This window comes from Paramormyrops kingsleyae, chromosome 3 (assembly GCF_048594095.1).
Source record: "Paramormyrops kingsleyae isolate MSU_618 chromosome 3, PKINGS_0.4, whole genome shotgun sequence".
In the NCBI taxonomy this organism is placed as follows: domain Eukaryota; kingdom Metazoa; phylum Chordata; class Actinopteri; order Osteoglossiformes; family Mormyridae; genus Paramormyrops; species Paramormyrops kingsleyae.
Window position 1 is genome coordinate 42,382,979 of NC_132799.1, and position 19,612 is coordinate 42,402,590.

General features: G+C 44.6%; 1 protein-coding gene across 3 annotated transcripts in view; it reads right to left on the reverse strand.

Moving 5' to 3' along the window:
• Positions 1 to 14,007: 14,007 nt before the first annotated feature.
• LOC111860962 (UPF0606 protein KIAA1549-like) overlaps positions 14,008 to 19,612 on the reverse strand; it is a 115,584-nt gene continuing 109,979 nt past the window's right edge. For all 3 annotated transcript variants that reach the window (XM_072710323.1, XM_072710324.1, XM_072710326.1), the window contains 5 exons: positions 18,744 to 19,007; positions 17,600 to 17,652; positions 16,522 to 16,667; positions 16,247 to 16,404; positions 14,008 to 16,068 (listed from right to left, as the gene is read on the reverse strand). In XM_072710323.1, the coding sequence (XP_072566424.1) occupies positions 15,832 to 16,068; positions 16,247 to 16,404; positions 16,522 to 16,667; positions 17,600 to 17,652; positions 18,744 to 19,007 (858 nt within the window). In that variant the 3' untranslated portion in view covers positions 14,008 to 15,831. The remainder of the gene's footprint in view (positions 16,069 to 16,246; positions 16,405 to 16,521; positions 16,668 to 17,599; positions 17,653 to 18,743; positions 19,008 to 19,612) is intronic.

A 19,612-nucleotide genomic window follows, 5' to 3' on the forward strand; every position in this document is an offset into this window, starting at 1 on the left:
CTGATGGACTTCCTTTCCCATAATTTTCAAAATCAGTTCGCCCTCGAAGGACATGGCACATTTGTTGTCATTGTCAGTGTGCTGAAAAATTGTAAGCCCAAGCTTTTCCTCAGCTGGTATGAGTTTTTGCCTGTGTGCAAAGCAGTCATAAGAACTATACAAACGAGAGGAGGCCATTCGGCCCATCGAGCTTGCTCGGGGTGAACTTAACTAATAGCTCAGAGTTGTTAAAATCTTATCTAGCTCTGATTTAAAGGAACCCAAGGATTCAGCTTGCACTACGTTATCAGGAAGACTATTCCATACTCTGACTACACGCTGTGTAAAGAAGTACTTCCTTAAATCCAGTTTGAAATGTTCTCCCGCTAATTTCCACCTATGGCCACGAGTTCTTGTATTTGAACTAATGCTGAAGTAACTATTCGGTTGAACAGCATCCAAACCTGTTAGAATCTTATAGACCTGGATCATGTCCCCCCTCAGTCTCCTTTGCTTGAGGCTGAACAGATTTAGCTCAAATAACCTTTCCTCGTATGACATTCCTCTAAGACCAGGAATCATTCTTGTGGCCCTACGCTGCACCTTTTCTAAGGCCGCTATGTCCTTTTTAAGATATGGTGACCAAACCTGTACACAATATTCTAGGTGAGGTCTCACCAAGGAATTGTATAATCTTAACATTACCTCCCTTGACTTAAACTCCACATACCTGGAGATATACCCCAACATCCTATTGGCCTTTTTTATTGCTTCCCCGCACTGGCGAGAATGAGACATGGAAGCATCAACATACACACCAAGGTCTTTCTCATAATCAGCTACCTTTATTTCAGTAGGTCCCATAAAATACCTGTACTTTATATTTCTGCTCCCTACATGGAGTACCTTACATTTGTCTATGTTAAATTTCATCTGCCAGTTGTCAGCCCAGTCACTAATTAAATTAAGATCCCGCTGTAGCTGCTGAGCCGCTAGTTCAGTATCTGCTACACCACCCACCTTGGTGTCATCTGCAAATTTCACCAGTTTACTGTATATATTGGTGTCTATATCATTTATGTAAATTAGGAACAAAAGTGGTCCTAAAATTGAACCCTGCGGTACCCCACTATGAACGCAGGCCCACTGTGACATTGAGCCTCTTATAACAACTCGCTGCTTCCTATCCGTTAACCAGTTATCAATCCAGGTCGCTACAGTTCCTAAAATACCTGTCGCTTTGAGTTTAAATGAGAGCCTCTTGTGGGGAACAACATCAAAAGCCTTTTGGAAATCTAAGTAGATGACATCATAGGCCTTCTTATCATCAACTTCCTGAGTAGCTTCCTCAAAAAACTCCAACAGATTTGTTAAACAGGATCTACCTCTCCTAAATCCATGCTGGCTATCCCTGTGATCTGGTCACTCCTTGGTCTGCGTACCTCATAACTCATGAGCTCCCCGCCATAACTCATTTTCTCTTTCACGGTGACACTGTTGTGGCAAGGAGTGAGGAGTGACGGACGTCCACTCTGAAGAATGTCGGTCCTAAAGGTGCTTACCGTCGGTTTGTGAGCATTGTCAAGACCAGAGCATGTGAGCGGAGCGTGAGCGAGGAGCGGAGCGGGCGGAATTTGGTCAGAGCGCGGAGCGGGTTTTCTAATTAAGGCTGGAGCGGTCGCTTTGTCTCGCTCCAATTTCGCTCCGATATCGCTCACACTACAATTCTGAGGCATGCCCAAATCTACCCAGAATTCATCTGTACAATTATCAAGACTGTTACACAAATTGGCCGAGATGAAATTCGCAAAGTATTTCACAAAGGAAACTGATAAATCATACAAGTGTACTATTCTTATCAAACGTATAGATGACAAGAATGTACAGCAAAAACAACAATGTGGTGAAACTGTTTCAGTGAGTAAAAATTCACTTTGGAATCACTTTTCTCAGAAACATGAGTGTGCTACGCGAACAAGCGGAAGCCAGAGCAAAACGCGTGCAAGTTTTATATGGTTGTAGCATATCAAGTCTATAAAGTAAATTAAAGTATAAAAGCCTATAAAGTAAATATTGGTAATCAAATAAATTCGTTTTGTCATTCAAAGTAGGTCTAATAAGATTTTTTTTTAATTTCACGTAACGTAAAATTTTATTTTAGAGACGTGCTGCATAAACAGAAAAAAATTGAGGAATTTAAAACGTGTCTGTATATTCTTTAGGCTATTAAACCCACTGATTCCTTTATTCCATTTCCAAACCTGTCCGTTGTTGCCGATAGGTTGCTTAAAAATAAATATTTTCTGTTCTGACTGGCAATGTTGCCGTTGCTCATATTTCTTTATGACATAAGGCTTCGATTTAAGGTGACATTTGTTAGGCATGCAGATTATTTGTTCCTCTTAAATTGGAGCGAGCGTGGAGCGTGGAACGATTTGACTGGAGCGGGAGGACATTTTAGTGGAGTGAGGAGCGGTGTTGAGCGGAGCGGCTTAGTGCGAATTAGAGCGGAGGAGCGGGCGGAGCCAACAGCCTCGTGAGCGAGGAGCGGAAATTCTCACCGCTCCGCTCACATGCTCTGGTCAAGACACACTTCGCCTATGATCACCCAACCTAAGTCTAGGCACTGGGCGAAGGGTGCGTCGTGGGGCCCATTTACTTGCTCTCTCACCTTGTGCATGCGTATGATATCTCTTCCCAGCAGGATCATCATCTCGGCATCGGGATCCAATTTGGGAATGTGAGGAGCGATGTGTCTCAGGTGGGGGTGTGCGAGAGCGACCTCTGGAGTCGGGATTTCAGACTTATCTGTCAACAAACAACAAACAAATTTATTTTTGTATAGCGCATTATCACAACATTACATTGTTTCAAAGCGCTTTACAGCATCCCCACCCAAAGCCCCCAGTGAGTAAGCCATAGGCGACAGTGGCAAGGAAAAACTCCCTAGAAGGAAGAAACCTTGGGAGGGACCAGACTCAAAGGGGGAGCCCATCCTCCAGGGGCCAGCAGGGAGAGTCAAATACAGTTAAGTCTGTGACACAAACGGTGCGCAGGGGGGAGATGGCAAGCCGGTGCCAACGCTCCCTCCAATCGCCAGGCAACCAGAAGGCAGGGAGTGGGTCATACAAGGAAGATGACACGGGCAGAACGGCGAGCTGGATGCACGGACGTCATTGCTAGAGGCTGGACATCTCGATAGATTGAGGTCTCCAGGCAGCACCCCCCAGGAGAAGTAGGAGGAAAAAAATGCAATTAGTCAAAGTAAGGGAGACTATAGGCAGTGCTAAAAGGTAGATGAGTGCAATATGAAGTGCAATGCTCCGGCAGATATGGCTATGGCAGCATAAGTAGGAGGGAGAGGCAGGTGGGAATGCAGGCATGGGGAGTCCCTGAAATGTCAGCACTCCAATCCCACAAGCAATTGTGAAGCTAGAGTGACAGCACTGTGAATTCAGTTTATCCAAAGCCAATGGCACCGATCCCCACCCAGCTCTACACCTCACACTATAGGTTTAACTGGGACTGAGAAGTTAGCTAGAGCTAGAACTAGTGTCCCTATAAGCTAAACTAAATAGGTGTGTTTTTAGTCTAGACTTGAATATTGAAAGTGAGCCTGAAACCCGCACATCCGGTGGAAGACCGTTCCACAGCTGAGGAGCTCTGTAGGAGAAAGCTCTGCAGCCTGCCGTAGCTCTTTCTACCCTAGGTACTAACAGATATCCAGCACCTTGAGATCGAAGCAAGCGTGGGGGGTTGTATGTGGTCAGCAGATCACTAAGGTATTCTGGTGCAAGGCCATTCAGTGCTTTATAGGTTAATAGCAGTATTTTATAGTCAATCCAAGACTTAACTGGTAACCAATGAAGGGAGGATAAGACTGGTGTGATGTGATCAAATTTTTTAGTGTTTGTGAGAACTCTGGCTGCTACATTCTGTACCAGCTGAAGTTTACTGTATGTAAGGAACCAGACGGGCAACCAGAAAGGAGGGCATTACAGTAGTCCAGTCTGGAAGTTACGAAGGCATGTATTAATTTTTCTGCATCACGAAGTGAGAGCATCTTACAAAGCTTGGCTATGTTTCGTAGATGATGAAACGCAGGTCTAGTAATACTTCTTATGTGAGCATCAAAACATAGATCTGAATCAACTAGAAAACCAAGATTTCTAACCACTATGTTAGGTTGTGTAGGAAGGCCACTAATGCTGAGGTGGTGAAACTTATTTCTTGCAGCCTTGGGACCAATCACCAGTACTTCTGTTTTTTCTGTGTTTAACATTAGGAATTTTTTTGCCATCCAACACCGGATATCTAACAGACAATCTTCTAACCGAGATAGGAGTGATGTATCATCAGGGTTAACAGATATATATAATTGTGTATCATCTGCATAACAATGAAACCGAACACCATGATTTCTAATAATGTTACCAAGCGGTAGCATGTATAGGGTAAACAGTAGTGGGTCCAGTACTGATCCCTGTGGGACACCGTATGTGACTTTGGTGGCCTTGGATGATTCGTTGTTCACATGTGCATACTGATAGCAATCAGTTAAATATGAGCGGAACCAAGAGAGTGCTGTCCCTGTAATGCCAACCACACTTTCTAATCGGTCCAAGAGGATATTATGGTCCACAGTATCAAATGCTGCAATTAAATCTAGTAATACCAACAGCGATATAAAGCCACGGTCAGAAGCCATAATTAAATCATTCATTACTTTGACTAGAGCAGTTTCTGTGCTATGGTTTGGTCTAAAGCCAGACTGATATAATTCATTAGTATTATTTTTTTGTAGGAAAGAAGACAACTGACGAACTACAACATTTTCCATGATCATTGAAATGAAAGGAAGATTTGAGATAGGTCTATAGTTTCCTAAAACACTAGGTTCAAGATTTGGTTTCTTTAGGACGGGTCTAATAACAGCCATTTTAATCCAAGCTTAAGAGATGAGTTTAGCACATTTAACAGGGTATTGATAATCTGCGGTGCAATTTCCTTGAAGAATTTTGTAGAAATTGGGTCTATGAGGCTTGTAGAGGATTTACAGGAGGAAATTAAGCTCAGGAGTTCTGAGTGTTTTATAGGAATGAAAGATTCAAAAGTCTCATTATTGATAGGCATAAGACTAGCAGGAGTCTGGCAGTCATAGGTAGCTAAGGACGTGCACTGGATGGTCTGTCTAATCTTAGTTATTTTACCATTAAAGAATGTAATAAAGTCATTACTCTTAAGAGATTTAGGGACCTGCGAGTTTAATGGAGAATTCTGTGTTAACCTAGCCACGGATTCAAACAGGAATTTTGGATTGGTTTTGTTCCCGTCTATTAATCTGGAGAGATACACAGACCTAGCAGTCACTAGTGCTTGTCTGTATTTAGACAGGCTCTCTTTCCATGCAGATTTGAAAACTTCTAGTTTAGTTGAGCGCCATTTGCGCTCTAGCTTGCGTGATGCCTGCCTGAGTTCACGTGTATGATCAGAGTACCAGGGGGCAGGTTTCTTATCTCTATGCTTTATCTTCTTAAGTGGAGCTACAAGATCTAGTGTGCTACGAAGGGATTTATCCATGTTTGCAGTCGCCATGTCACTATCTCATTGCACTCGATGAGAGTTGGGAGGTCCAAGCACATACCTCCATGCTTCAATTTGGAAGCCCACTGCCCTCCTCCCTGTCATTTCTATGGTACCAGCGCATGTTCTCATCAAATATGGTGACAGGCTGCCCTCCACTCCAAACAAATGGAAAAATTCGGAGCGTGCCAGAGAGCGGTTGCTCTGATCATCAAGTATGACGTACATTTTGATGGAGCGCTCTGGTTGACCTTGGGGGAAGACACGCGCCAGGCACACCTTCGAGCAGGACCGCAAGGGACGGCCTTGACCACAGACCTTGGTGCACTGTGAAATTACTTTGAGGAGAGAGCTGCATTGTGCTCCTGCATCTGGTTGGGTAGACGATGGAGAAAGGGGAAAAGGCTGATAAACGTCGGGGTGAATTGCAGAGCAGTGTCATTCGCTCTCACACTCACCGCACTTCACAGTGATCTGACAATCTTTGGCGAGATGGTTTGGTGAGCAGCACTTAAAGCAGCATTTATGTTCTCTCAGGATGTTTTTTCTTTCCTGTAATGTCTTTGTTCTGAATGATCTGCATTTTTCCAAAGAGTGTGTTTTCTTATGTACAGGGCAGTACCGAGCTGGATCAAAGTCTTTCCTCTCAGCGCCTACAGATCTCGTGGAGCTTGTGTCATCAGTGGCAGACACATCTGTCTCGCACACAGATATAGCAGTCTTGTATCCACTTTGCTTGAACGGAGTTTTCTCATTCCTGTTGTGAGGCTGGTTGCTGCTTGTCAGGGTAATACTTGGGTCATTTCAGGCCTTAGCCTCGCTGTAGATGAAGTCGACAAAGAATGAAAAGGGAAAGGTAACTCTGTGTTGCTCCTTGAAGCGTGAACCAGTGGTGAGCTATTTCTCTTGCAGGCCTGGAGGCAACTTCTCCACTATAGGTTTTATCCCGCGAGGGGTATCCAGGTAGGTTAAGCCAGGAAAGTATCCATAATTTTTTTTTTTTTTTTTTTTTTTTTAAATGTGTCCTGTCCGGCAGCTTTCGCAAGCAGAATAATGGTCTGAATGCACTGCTGTGTCAGACATATTTGCTTTACCATGAGGGGCTCTATAAACTCTGTATAGGCCCTTCATGTTGGTCAATTTCTTTTTATTCGTATATTTATTGTATTTTATTTAATACATGTAAAATATTCCAGTTGCCGTGCTGCCCGGAAGGGAGTGATAGATTAGGAAAATGTGTGAAGAAAAGGGGTAGGGAGAGAGATTAAAGAGAAGGAAGGAAAGAGAGAGAAAATAAAAAAAAAAAACGAACAAAGGCGGAGACAACAGTGGGAAAGGCTAAGAAAGACAGGAGTAACGTAAAAAGCACATAAGGCAAGAAAATAAAAATAAATTTAAAAAAACGCATTTGAAATACAACCAAAAAAGGAGAAATACAAAGACACAACCAGAAATAAAGAAAATAAAACAGATATACAGACATACAAAATTATTGCGTGTGCTTGGAAGGGAGCGTGGAGGTGTATTTACATGTGTGTTCATCTGTTTGGGGGAGGTGTTTGAACACGTATGAACGTGTTACAGGACGTGTGTTGGGTGCGTGTGAATTTCTCCATGGAATGCACTTGATAGCGAGGGTGGGGGGCCGCAACCACACCCCACGAGAACCAGAGGCCGGCAGAGACAGGCCCAGGAGACCCAAGGCGTCCGCAGCTCCCCAAGAGCACGGAAGAGCCAAGGCCCCACGTCCCCACGACAGCCGGGTCTCCACCCCAGCAGGAGGAGGAGGGAGGACCCAGGAGCAGCCCCCGCAGCCAAAAGGGCACGAGCCCCAGAGAACCAGAGGCAACAGGCAGCCGACCCCACGAGGGTAACAGCCATGAGTATGACTGTTGAGAAACTTAAGATGGCTCTAAAATTGATGGGGGAAGCGCGGCGGAGCACTGCTTGCAAACAGCTCTCCTCCCCATTACCCCCCCCCCCCCCCCCGCCAAGACCCTCAATGTATATGGTGTAAGTAAAATTGAGGGGCGGGCAGCAGTGAAGAGGTGAGACCACCTCAGCGGCCCCACCCACCAACCTCTGAGCAGTGCCCCCACCCCCCAAGGCCCTGTGTGTATACTGATATGTGATGACTAAAGTGCAATTAAAACAAGGCAGAGGGCTGCGCAACACAGCGAGTAAGGCCATGTGGATGGCCCCCTCACCGCAGCATGCGCAGCCCATTCCCACCCCAAGACCTACATGTGTGCGTGGCATGTTATGTGAGTGAGGGGGGAGAGGGGCTGGGATTCATGATACCAGGGGGGAGCTTACTACCCCCTGGCAGAAGAGACCCAGATAACCAGCTGGCTCATTAGGCACCCCAGCCCCCCACCGCGACATGGGATGGAGTGGACCCGGGGCCCCCCGGCGACAACACCCCGGAGCAGTGCCGACGCCAAGAGCTAGCCCCCACCCCGAAGGGCAGCCCGCACTCAGTCACCCACTCATTCGACGACAAAAAAGTGGCAGACCAGCCCGGGCTCGAGACATGCCACCCCCCAAACAGCGCAGGCTGGCCCCCCAGACATGGACTGACCCACCCCCCCTGGCAGCACCCCGGAGGGAGCACAGGCCACCCCCACGCAGGAAAGCACCCACCGAGGAAACGGCCAGGCCCCGGGCACCAGAGCCCCAGACCCCCTCCACCCAAGCCCACACTGAAGACGCCAACCACCCATCCCAGGGCCAGCCCCCGCCACCACCGGCACCCCAGACCCCACGCCCCATGACTGCCGGGCAGCACCCGCCCAACAACAAACAAGCACTGCGTTGTATTGAAGAATGAGGACTGCCATGCTCTAAAGTTCTCTGGTGAGTCATTGAACTTTGTGAGGCCTGTAGTTGCTAGTTCTCTGCATGCTAGGAACCTGGCAAGGTCTGTCGTAGGAGGAGTGCTGGCGTGAAGAGGAGGATGGCAATCATGCTGTCTGCAGTGCTTGAAGTGGGCCAGAACGCAGCGGAACGCAGTTCCGGAACTTCTGTATTTTCATCTTTTGGGTTCCGCCACTTTTTTCTGCGTTCCGGTACTTACTGAAACTGATCCGACGCAGCGACAGTGGCCCGAGAATAGACAATATCACAAGACCGATAAAAGACTACATTACCCATGAGCCACGACAGTACCCTATCATATGTATCCACTGAGTCCCAACCAATCGCATCAGCTTTAGCCCTAGTCTATTGTTAGGCCTACAAGTATCACACTGGTCTGGTTCATGTTGTTTTAATGGTTTTTCAGTATTCCATTTGTGAATTAGAAAAAAGTAGCCTATGCCTATAGGTTATTGCTTGGAAGAATGATTAAATTAAAATAGTTTTTGAACCAACACATCCTAAAGACTTGATTTTTTTTTCACCGCACAAATGTCAAATGTCGGAAAATTTGAGTTCCTGCACTTATTTTTTCCCACTTCAAGCACTGGCCGTCTGTACAGACTTTCTGGCGGCCTTGATGCAGGCGTCCGTTCAGTTGCATACATGTGTTCAACCGCTGGGAGTTTGAAGACATCGAGTGGAGGCTTCTCCTCCACAACTGTGGGTGGTGGCTTTCGTGTGGGACCGATCTCGGCAAGCTGTATTTTGTCATAAGGTGACAAGGCAGAAGACGGTATGCTGGTCCATGACTGGCGTTGCAAGTATTCCTCTGTGCGCTGTTGAATCACTTGTGACGGGACCGCACTTCTCAAACTTTGCATTTCTTCGTTTCCCATAGTTGCGGCTGCCTCTAATATTTCAGCTTCTACCCACGCAGCTTCTGCTTCCCTTTTATACGCCAATGCTTCCAAATCTGCTTCTAAAGCCGCCTTTTGCAGATCTAGCCTGGCCCTCTCCTTTTTTATTTCTGACTGTTTCTTAGCATAAGCCGCTTTGGTAAGCGCTGCTTCAGCTGAGGCTCTGGCTTTGGCGGCGGCCTCCAAGACAGACAATTTGGAGGAAAAAGAGCGCTTAGAGCCTGCTCTTGATGCCGCATGGACTGAGGACCTTGGGGATGAAGGACGCGGCGAGTTTGCTTCATCTTTAACGCTGCGTTTAGAGTCTGCGTTCATGCTTAGGTTCTTGCGCTTTTCCCTGCACCTATTTCTGGAGCGTCTTTTTTACTGTACTGGTCTCTCTGTGTGTTATGCCAGTGCGTCAACACAGATTAAACAGTAAGTCAAACTCATTTCCCACAAGCCAGGAGATGCGAGCGCCTTGCTCCTTTATTTTCTCTTCAGTTCACTAAGGCCCAATCCCAATTCTATTTTCTACCCCTTTGCCTACCCCTCACCCCTTCCCCTTGCCCCTTGAAATGAAGTGGAAAGGGGTAGGGTTAAAAAAAATTCCCCTAAGAAATGGGACACCACTACTACACTGTTATACGTCATCATTCATTGTCACTACCTCCTAACGTTACGTCAGAGGACATGCGCCGATGTTTATCACAAATTCCAAGATGTCGCCGTCAGCATCGTAGCATGTAAAGATTACTCACTCCCAAAGTTTTTTTGCGCCGTATTTGGACTTTAAAAACAGATGTTCGTTTTCACCTCGAAAACGTATGAGCCTTCGAGTTTCCTCAGCTGTCCCTATACAGAATATAATTTACAAAAATGTTGTCATGTTGCAATAAGTACGAATAGTGTAAGCACCGTTCATTTACATGTACACATATGGCTGTAAGCAAAACAAAACAACGCGTTATCACATGCAGTCAGTTACCGGGTAACGTTATATGACATAAAAATATATTTCCTAATATTGTGCAATCAGTGCTATCCGCAAGCAAACTTTAGCGATTTTTTTTCAAACGTTTCTTTACAAAACATCACCGTAAACACAAACACAAGATTGATGGTAATATACATGTAATGAAAAAATGTCAAAAATCCTTATTAATGGCAAAAATGACTTAACATTTATGGGTCTGCTTGCTCGAGTGGGCAGCCATGTTGTAAATTTCTCTTAGCCCTTCGTTTGAAGTGAGGTCCCGAAAAATCTTCGTTTCGAGGGCTATCTAGCCCTTCCCCTTACCCCAACCCCTCCAATCAAAAGAGAATTGAGACACCCCTACACGTGAACGCGCCAAACGGAGGGGTAGGGGAAAGTGTAGGGGTAAGGGGTAGAATTGGGATTGGGCCTAAAACAAGTGAAAATCAAGTAAAACTGTAATAAACAGAAACAATAAGAAAAAATTTAGAGTATCTCCTTAAATATATTAAATCACTAATTCACACATACAAATAACGTCAACTTTAACTTAATACCATCTAAACACAGAAATACAAAGAAATAGCCTACTCACTTACTGAGGCAAACCGAAATATCTATTTTACAAATATCACCATCCGCCGATATCATAACCACAGCAAATACACAAATCAATGAAAATAATTAAAGAAGAAAAACATATACTGTACACTCACAGACGTTGCTGTCGTAGGCATAGGAAAAAACACCAAACAATCGACCCGAAACCCAGGCAATTCAGTGCGGCATATCTCTCCCACTCGTCGCATTCGCAGAGCTTCCTGGGATAACGTGACCAAAATTAGCATATATAAACGATCACGTATCAAGTAAAGGAGACAACAAGCAAATGCTTACTACAACAACCGGCCACAAGGTGGAGCACCATGACCACTTACAACAAATAATCTAATAGCAATGAACCAAAAAAACAATCAACACTACATTATATATTTTTCCTTTTTTTTTTTTCAAAGCCCAGTAATCAAAATAGGAATTAAATGACTGACGACATAACACGTCCTCTGAGCAAATACCTCTTGCTTGACCTAATGACAATGATAAATCTACCCACTGCCTGATCAGAGATCAGTGCTGCAATGTAAAGAAAAACATCATTATTATGGTTGGATTGCAGCTGGTCTCAAGGGTAGCAATCTGTCGCTTAGGATGAATGCTAAGCAGCTTATTTTCCCAAAGAATGTGTGGGCTGGCTTTCAGTCTGACAGGATGGATTGGGATTTCTGATTATCCAAAAGTGGGCGGGTTGTTAAAATATGCATTTAACAGTTGCTTGCTGACATACCTAAAAGGGAACTGAAACATGCACAGGACTGCACATGCCTGGACCATGAAGAAAGAAAGCTTGGAATCCTTTTGTGACACAGAATGTAATTCTTATTTAATAACTCCATATACAAAAGAAAAAAAAATCTGTGATTGTCATCTGTCCTGTTTGGATGTCCTCACAGATGTGGGGTTCGTAGTTTTAATTGTTTAGTGAATGTTGATGATGTCCAAAAGGAAAAAGTTGGGTGAAATGGGATATTTTACTAATATGAGCCTGTGGAGTATCTCTGCCAGTCCGTGAGGAAACCAACAAGGGGTGACTTCAGCCATCTATGATCTATACCAGTCCTGTATGGATGCCCTCACAGACGTGGGGTTTGTAGTTCTCATTGTTCAGTCAGTGTTCATTACATCCAGAAGGCCCCAGATACAAAATCAGTCCTGTATGGATGCCCTCACAGACGTGGGGTTTGTAGTTCTCATTGTTCAGTCAGTGTTCATTACATCCAGGAGGCCCCAGATTCAAAATCTGGGGTTGTGATAAGTGGGTTTACATCCACTCCCCTGTATGCTTAGTAAACAGAGACCATTTGCTGTGACATGTAAAAGTTTATTGTTGCATTTTGACACTGAGGACACCTGGTCTAAACATTTGTTCAGGGCTGCGATTCCTAAAGTGGTTGAAAGACTAAGAAAACAGAATCAACAATAACAATACAGCTGGATGAACAGACATTCGGGAGTTTTTTCATGGTCCTAAAACAGTTTTAATAAAAAAAAATAGATCTAACAATTGTTTTATTTTAAAGTGATTATTTTGTTATCCAGCATTTTGAAAGCTGTCATCATGTACCATAGTGCATCTGAACACCTTCAACAGGAGACAAAGAACAATCCGGAAACAAACAAAAAGCACTTCACGTATGTTAAGGTTAGTGTTTATTTCTGGTCATGGGACATCACCTTGATTGTGGATGTGACTGAAAAAAGGGGACATCACAGTTGAATGGTCAGAGCCAACCTCAAGCTGACAGCACATCTCTGGGATGAACTGGAGCATGGAATTAGGTCTAGACCAGGAATCCCTCTTCAGTAGCAGAGTTTACTAACATTTTAATGGAGAGTGGACCACAACACAACCAAGAGCTTTACCAAAAAACTGAAGGGTCCAAGGCAGGCCTGAATGCTGTTCATTCTAATTTATGAGTCATGTAATATTTCCCTCACAAGACACAGGACTACAGGAGTTGGACTTGAAATCTAATACTGTTAACCTTGAATTTTTATGTCTTTTAATGTCCTAAAACAAGTATTACTAACATGCAAAACACTCACACTCTAAATAGCTGAAACATAGTGTTTAATTAACATGCGATTTTCTAATCTTTCAGTTGGGCCTGCCAACCTTCTGAACCCCCCCCCCCCCCCAAAAAAAGAAAAAAATACATAAAAATTGTAATAACAAAAAGACAAGAAGAAAACGAACACTGCAAAGAAAAATCCCTTCTCTGTAAGATGTCAGCTAATTACTGAACTGACCTCATGGCTCTTATTACCACGTAAGTGGGCCTTTAATTGCTGTCCAGGGACAATGTTCATTAGTGTAGATCAAACCATAAGGCACATGACTGGTTATGGAACCATACACATGATAATTAACACCTTGGTGGAATGTCCTGGTGTCCCAGGTTACACTGTGGTTACGTTTCCAATCACAGTTTTCCAAGTTGCATAACAGGTGTGCTTCAAGAATGTATGCTTGTCAGGGGACCAGTGAACACCAGGCCCTCACAGGGTTTACACTGCCATCTACATGCACCAGCTCTCTAAAGCTCAGTGTTCCCATCCAGCTGAAAGACAGGTGTCATATGCAATTAGAAGCAATGCCATTTATTCCTTATGATGTAAAATATGTGCTGCAGCTCATTCTCTGTGAAAAAGAGGTCAGATAGCGGCTTTGTAGTAACACCACAAAATAAACCTGAGCGAACAGCTAGAATAATATTGATGTCCAGGTGTAAGAAAGCCAGCAATAAGCCACTACCATCAGCTGGACTGAATGAACAGCATTTTGGTCCTTTGTTCGATTCAAAACTGAACAATAAATATACTCTTGTGTATTGGCACCAGAAGGCTGTTTCTATGTAGCATTATGAATGAAAAATGCCACCCTGTGTTTATACATTGGTGGATGATGTTAAATTCACCTTGTGCTTAGGAGACATGACCCCCCCCCCCCCCTCGCGACCCCAGCTAATGCCAGGAAGCTTAATGATCCTGGTACAAGGATTTACAGTTATCTTTCAGATGGGCTTCTACTTTCAGCTCCATGTAATGTCTCAGCAGTTTATCACATTTCAATTGCAAGCAGACATATCTCCCATCTCATTAAATCTTTTTTATTGATTAATGTGCTCTCTTCAAGAATGATTTACAATTACTGATTGCTTAATACTAGTACCCTGAATAAGTAGGTAACCATTATAAATCAGTGCAATGATCATTAATTAGTAGAGTAGTATACTTGTGTTTATTTTGACAAGCACACATATAAACAAACAAATAAAAAACAATAAACAGTAACAGACAGACACAGTGGAGCAGATGGGTGAATACTGCACACAGTGAGTGTACTGGCAGACGCAATGTCAAAATACATTGTTTATGCTGGAAGGAAATTCATTTCACACCATAAAATGAAAATGATATAGTAAAAGGCCATATGTGACCCTCCAACCAGAAGCTTTCCCGAGCTGCAAAAGAATGCAATATTGAGTCTTAAAAACAGTTCAGAGAAAGGGAAACTGCAGAATAAAACACGGTCAAGCTGCTTTCAGAGTCTGTGACCCGATTTAACCCTCGAATGAGAACAAGAGCTACTAAGGAAAAAGCCCTCTGTAACTGATTGTAGGCTGGGTGCTTTGGTCCTGGCACAACTAAGTAATCAAATGACTGATGGATACCACTAAGTTGTTTAGCAATTTGAATTGCTGCTGAAAGAGTACTAATTCATTTAAATGCAACACATTTCATGTTATCATGAACAAACTTGTGACATTTATTAAGATATCTTTAGGTTGTACCTGTTAAATGCAGCATTTAGACCATTATCCCATGACAACCTCAGAACAGTACCGTGGCTGAACACTGCTGGATCAGGCCGTATGGAAGATATGCACACCCAACAGTGTTTAATGCTCCGTGGATCTCATGCCTTGGCCACATCCTGTGGAGTCCATCATAACCTCAGTTACAAGTCACCATATCACACCCTGTGACTGCAGTCAAAAGTCAAAAATCACCATGTCCAGTCATGTGACATCCTTTCCAGTCCTATGTCTATTCTTGCATGACCTCACAAATTGAAAAATTTAGCACCAAATGTTTGGGGTGCTGTTTCTGTTCTTGGAAGCACTTTGAACAGGGACAACTCCTGCTGAAACTGTGTATGGTAATACTGTCACACCATTAAGGGAAATCTTTACTGTTAAGATATTCAGTGTAATTATGATGTTGTGAAAGAATCTGCCTTTAACCTGGAACAGAAAAATAGGTTGTATAGGTTTATCGCCCAAAAGCCAAAATTAAGAGATCTGTGATGAAGATTCTATGGTGACCATCTCTCATTGTCATTCAAGTGAAAACTGGCTCAAACAGTGCCATAATTTCATTCAGCAGTTCACAGTCTTCCCAGTAGGGAGTGGTCTGAAGTCCAACTAGATCACATGTATGGGGCCAGAAAATAACATTTTGAAAAGTGGCAAAAGCTACGATTTCTAGATTGGACATGATGTGTTCTTGGGTAAACTGGCATACTGACCAGCACTAGATACAAACCTATCACAAGGCAGTACAGGAAAAAAGCATGAGAACTCCCCACTGAAGTGACTGGAAGGAGCAGATTTTCTAGGAAAGATCATGGGGTCATTTCGGCTGTGGTAGCCAGGTATTGCAGATTGTCTCTAGGAGAGACCATGTGGTCATTTCAGTTGTGGTAGCTGGGTATTTCAGGCTGATTCTGGGACAGACCATGGAGTCATTTCAGTTGTGGTAAGTGGGTACTGCAGGTTGATTCTAGAAGAGACCATGGGGTTATTTCAGCTGTGGTAACCGGGTACTGCAAAACGATTCTGAGGGAGACCTTGGGGGAATTTCAGTTGTGATAGGCAGGTACTACAGGCTGATTCTGGGAAAGACCATGGGGTCATTTCACTTATGGTAACTCGGTACTGCAGACTGTTTCTGGGACAGCCGCACCAGCTCCTCTCGGATGGCCTTGATAAGAGAGGCAGAGGAGTGGCTGGATGGGGAAGTCTCCTCGGGGGGCACTGCTGGGTATCCTGGTCTGGTGGGGTCCAGGGGGGCTGGTGGTGCAGAGGGCTCCCTCAGTGAGGTTCTTGGCATCTGAAGAACCCAAGAGGAGGTGTACTCTGGGAAGACCGGGACCTTAGGAACACAATATGTATAGTATGTGAGCTGCCTGTTACATACTATGCATACAGCGAGCAAACAGGTCATGGGACTCATTTGGTGCCGTTTCGCATATGGATAACCACAATGATTAAATAACACCAAGAAAATTACAGGGCTGGGTCTGAAGCATTACTACCAGTGACAAACTCACCTGGTTCTGGGAAAAATCTGGTCTTAGATAGTCATCCTCTGGATGATAGTGTCCCCAGCTGGACACTCCCGTTTGGCTGGAGGAGGTTTGGTCTGTCCCAGGGTACGCGCTGATCTGGCTTGACAGGCCTACCTGTGTCAGGTGGTGAAGCTGGGTACCTTTGCAGACAGATACATTTTTCTGTGTGACTTCCCATCAATTCACTGTAGTACCTAACATAAATACACACATTTTGAAAACACTTGCAGCACAGGGTTTCTGTGAGGCAATGGTACCTGTGGTGCCTCCAACAGGCCGGGGTCTGGCAGATGAAGGCAGTTCTTCGGCATATAGACCCCTGCCTGAGTACAGGGCCAGCGGAGGTAGTGGGTCATCATGGACAGTGTCACTTGGGGGCAGGTAGCTGGAGCCCAGGTCCTGCCTAAGAAAACACACACATAGGCATTTTCCACTAACGTGGCGCTAGTGCCGGTATCAAGTTGATGCCTAATTTGGATCTGGTTCCCTGCTTTTCCATGCCCAAAAAGCTGGCTCCAGCCCTTCTCCACAGAATTGGTGGTTTGAAACTAGGAACCTGTGTACGGGGGAGGGTCTACAATGTGCCATGAACTTCAGCAGAGCCACATTTGCTGAAAACATGACTGTGGACATTGATGCTACCAAGGAAAAATTAAATCAATGATCGAATGATAAGACAAATGCTTTATTGGCAATTTGGTTGTCACCAGAAGTTCAACATAAGTTAGAAAATAGCTTAAGAAAAGTTTATGCAAAAATAGTGCTGAAAAAAGTAGTGCTGAAAAGGCAAGCTACATTTGCAGCATGGAGCATGAAGCATGAACAAATAAAAAAACTAAAAAATGATTGCCAAGACTACAGAAAAAAAAACACTCACAAAGTGGTGAAGGATGGAAAAAAAAGTTTAAAAGTTTCCCACTGTTCTCTATTCATTGTTGGTAGCTGCAAAATTCCACACAGATTTTAAAGTAGGTAACTAATGCTTACTATAAAAGATTGTTTTGACAAATGCTAATTTAAGAACCAGAACTTAAGTTAGCATTAGCCTAAACATTCTTCATCAGTAAACATTAAACTAACTCCTAATGTTACATGCCCGTAGTATGTGTACTCGCCATCTGATATACATATTGTATTTAATCAGTGGAAATATGGGCTAGTTCTCTGGACATGCCACTTCGGCACCACCGGAGAACCAGCTTCCCATCAGCACTGGCAACACCACTGGCATGGTATTAGTGGAAAAGAGGTAGGAGAGCAACACAATGCAAATGGGATGTGAACATGAGTTAATGATAACTGTGGGAGTAAACGGACCCACACGGACACACGTACCTCTGCAGCACACCCTGGACAGTAGGGGGGGACATTCCAGATTCTGCATATCTCTGCAGACACAGGTAGAGCAAAAGTGTGTAAGGGGCTGGGAGGATAGAAAGGAAGTGAAACAGACTGCATGAAGCCAGGTGAATGTCACACACTCAGTCACACACAAACATACACATACTTTGGGCATTGGCGTTTTATGATTTTTTTAGGATGGGGAGCATAAGAAGGGGCAAAATTCATACAGAATGACCAACCTTGTTATTAACCAATGACGTGTTTTAAAACAGTAAGTTTTAAATCAATTAGCGCATGACATTTTTGAAATCAATGAGTAACGGGGCATAGGGGGGGGGTGCCCTGTGGTCCCCACCCCTGTATATTCCCGTTGACCATGAGGCAGCTGTCTGTCTCTTTCTCTCTCGCTCACACACACACACACACATACACACACACACACACACACATAATATGAGCACAGACTATTGTTATTAATCATCATTGTCTGTCCCAGCAAAAAAGCACTGAAAAGAAACTATGCCATGTTAATACAAACCAATAACTCCAGTGGTTTTGTCATGTTAAGGTTATGTGTTGGTTTAATGGCATGTGGTCATTCAGGTAACACTTAGGTCCTGGGAGATGGCGCCCATGTTCAAAGCAGACAATGGCACCCAAGAAAGAACCCAAAGATGGAGCATGAAGTGCCGCTTGTGTCCACACAAAAGGACAACTACCTGCAAGCTCTGGGAAAAGTGGGCCAGAACTAATTAGTTCATCAAGTGAAATCGAGGCAGACAGACGGCTTCTCTGCTAGAGCAAAGAAGCCAGCATGTCCACACTCCACAAAGGCCTGGCAACCCCATGGAAAGGAAAGCTGCAGCTATACAACAGTCACATTTATACACTGGGGATGCTGGGGAGTGCACTACAGCATGCCATCCTGACCATGACTGCTATGCACTCCTGACTTTTGTGTCAAAGCATTTTTATTTTGGGAAACCACATCAATTTTGATATACCTTTCTTTGGAACAGTAGATAGAATGCGCACCCTCTTGGGTCAAAGGTCATGAAGAGAGTACCCACTGAGGAGAGACTGTGAGACAGCACGGGTGTGGCCAAAGCAAAGCTCCTCTCATTTCCTCACTCACCGCAGAGACGGGGCTCAGAGGCAGGGCTGTCGGGTGAGGTGGCGCCCACTGGCCATGGGGGGTCCTGGGTGGGGGGCTGGCATTGGCCACGCTAGCCTCTGAGCTGGGAGACACCAGCGCAAAGGCGTCATCCAGCAGGGAGTGCATCTGCTGCCTGGCCTCCTCGATGGAAGGCTGCGGAGGTACGTAGGGGGGAGGGGCTGTGGCAAACACATCGTCGCTGGGGGAGGGGCTCCGGGGCTCAAGTGCTTGGTCGGGGTCTGACTGTGATGACACAGAACAAGGACATTAAAACATTCCTTATCAGGAGATGCATCTGATGACCTCAGGCACGTTACTCCTCTGTTTCAGTTGGCAGTGTGTTCATTAATGTGCCATTTAACGAACCAGATGTGAAGTAAATGCCAAAATACACAGGGGGCCCAAGCCCCTTAAACTGTTCACTGTAACTAAAATCAGTATTATTGCTCATTTTTCTACCACTTTCTCACTAGTTCATGTTCAGCCCATTATATGGCGTTTAATTAGTGCTAAAACTCGCGCGTGTGGAGCAGAAAACCCATGCTCTCTACGCGCTCGCATTTGCACAGCATTCGCTCACTCGGCGTTAAATTAGTGCCAAAAGTCGAACCATGCGCGTGTGTACGCTCGCGAGCTGAAAACCCATCCTCTCTATGCGCTCGCGTTCGCTGGACCCTATCTATGCGTTCGCATCTGCACAGCACTCGCTCGCTGGACAGGATGAATTTTGATACTTTGGAGGCGGGGACAGTGGCTAATATCTCCGCTCCTTTGATTGGTTTTTTAAAAATATTGACTAGGATTGGCTATTTGCTTTGGTAGAAGATGAAGATAACTTGTCACTGACC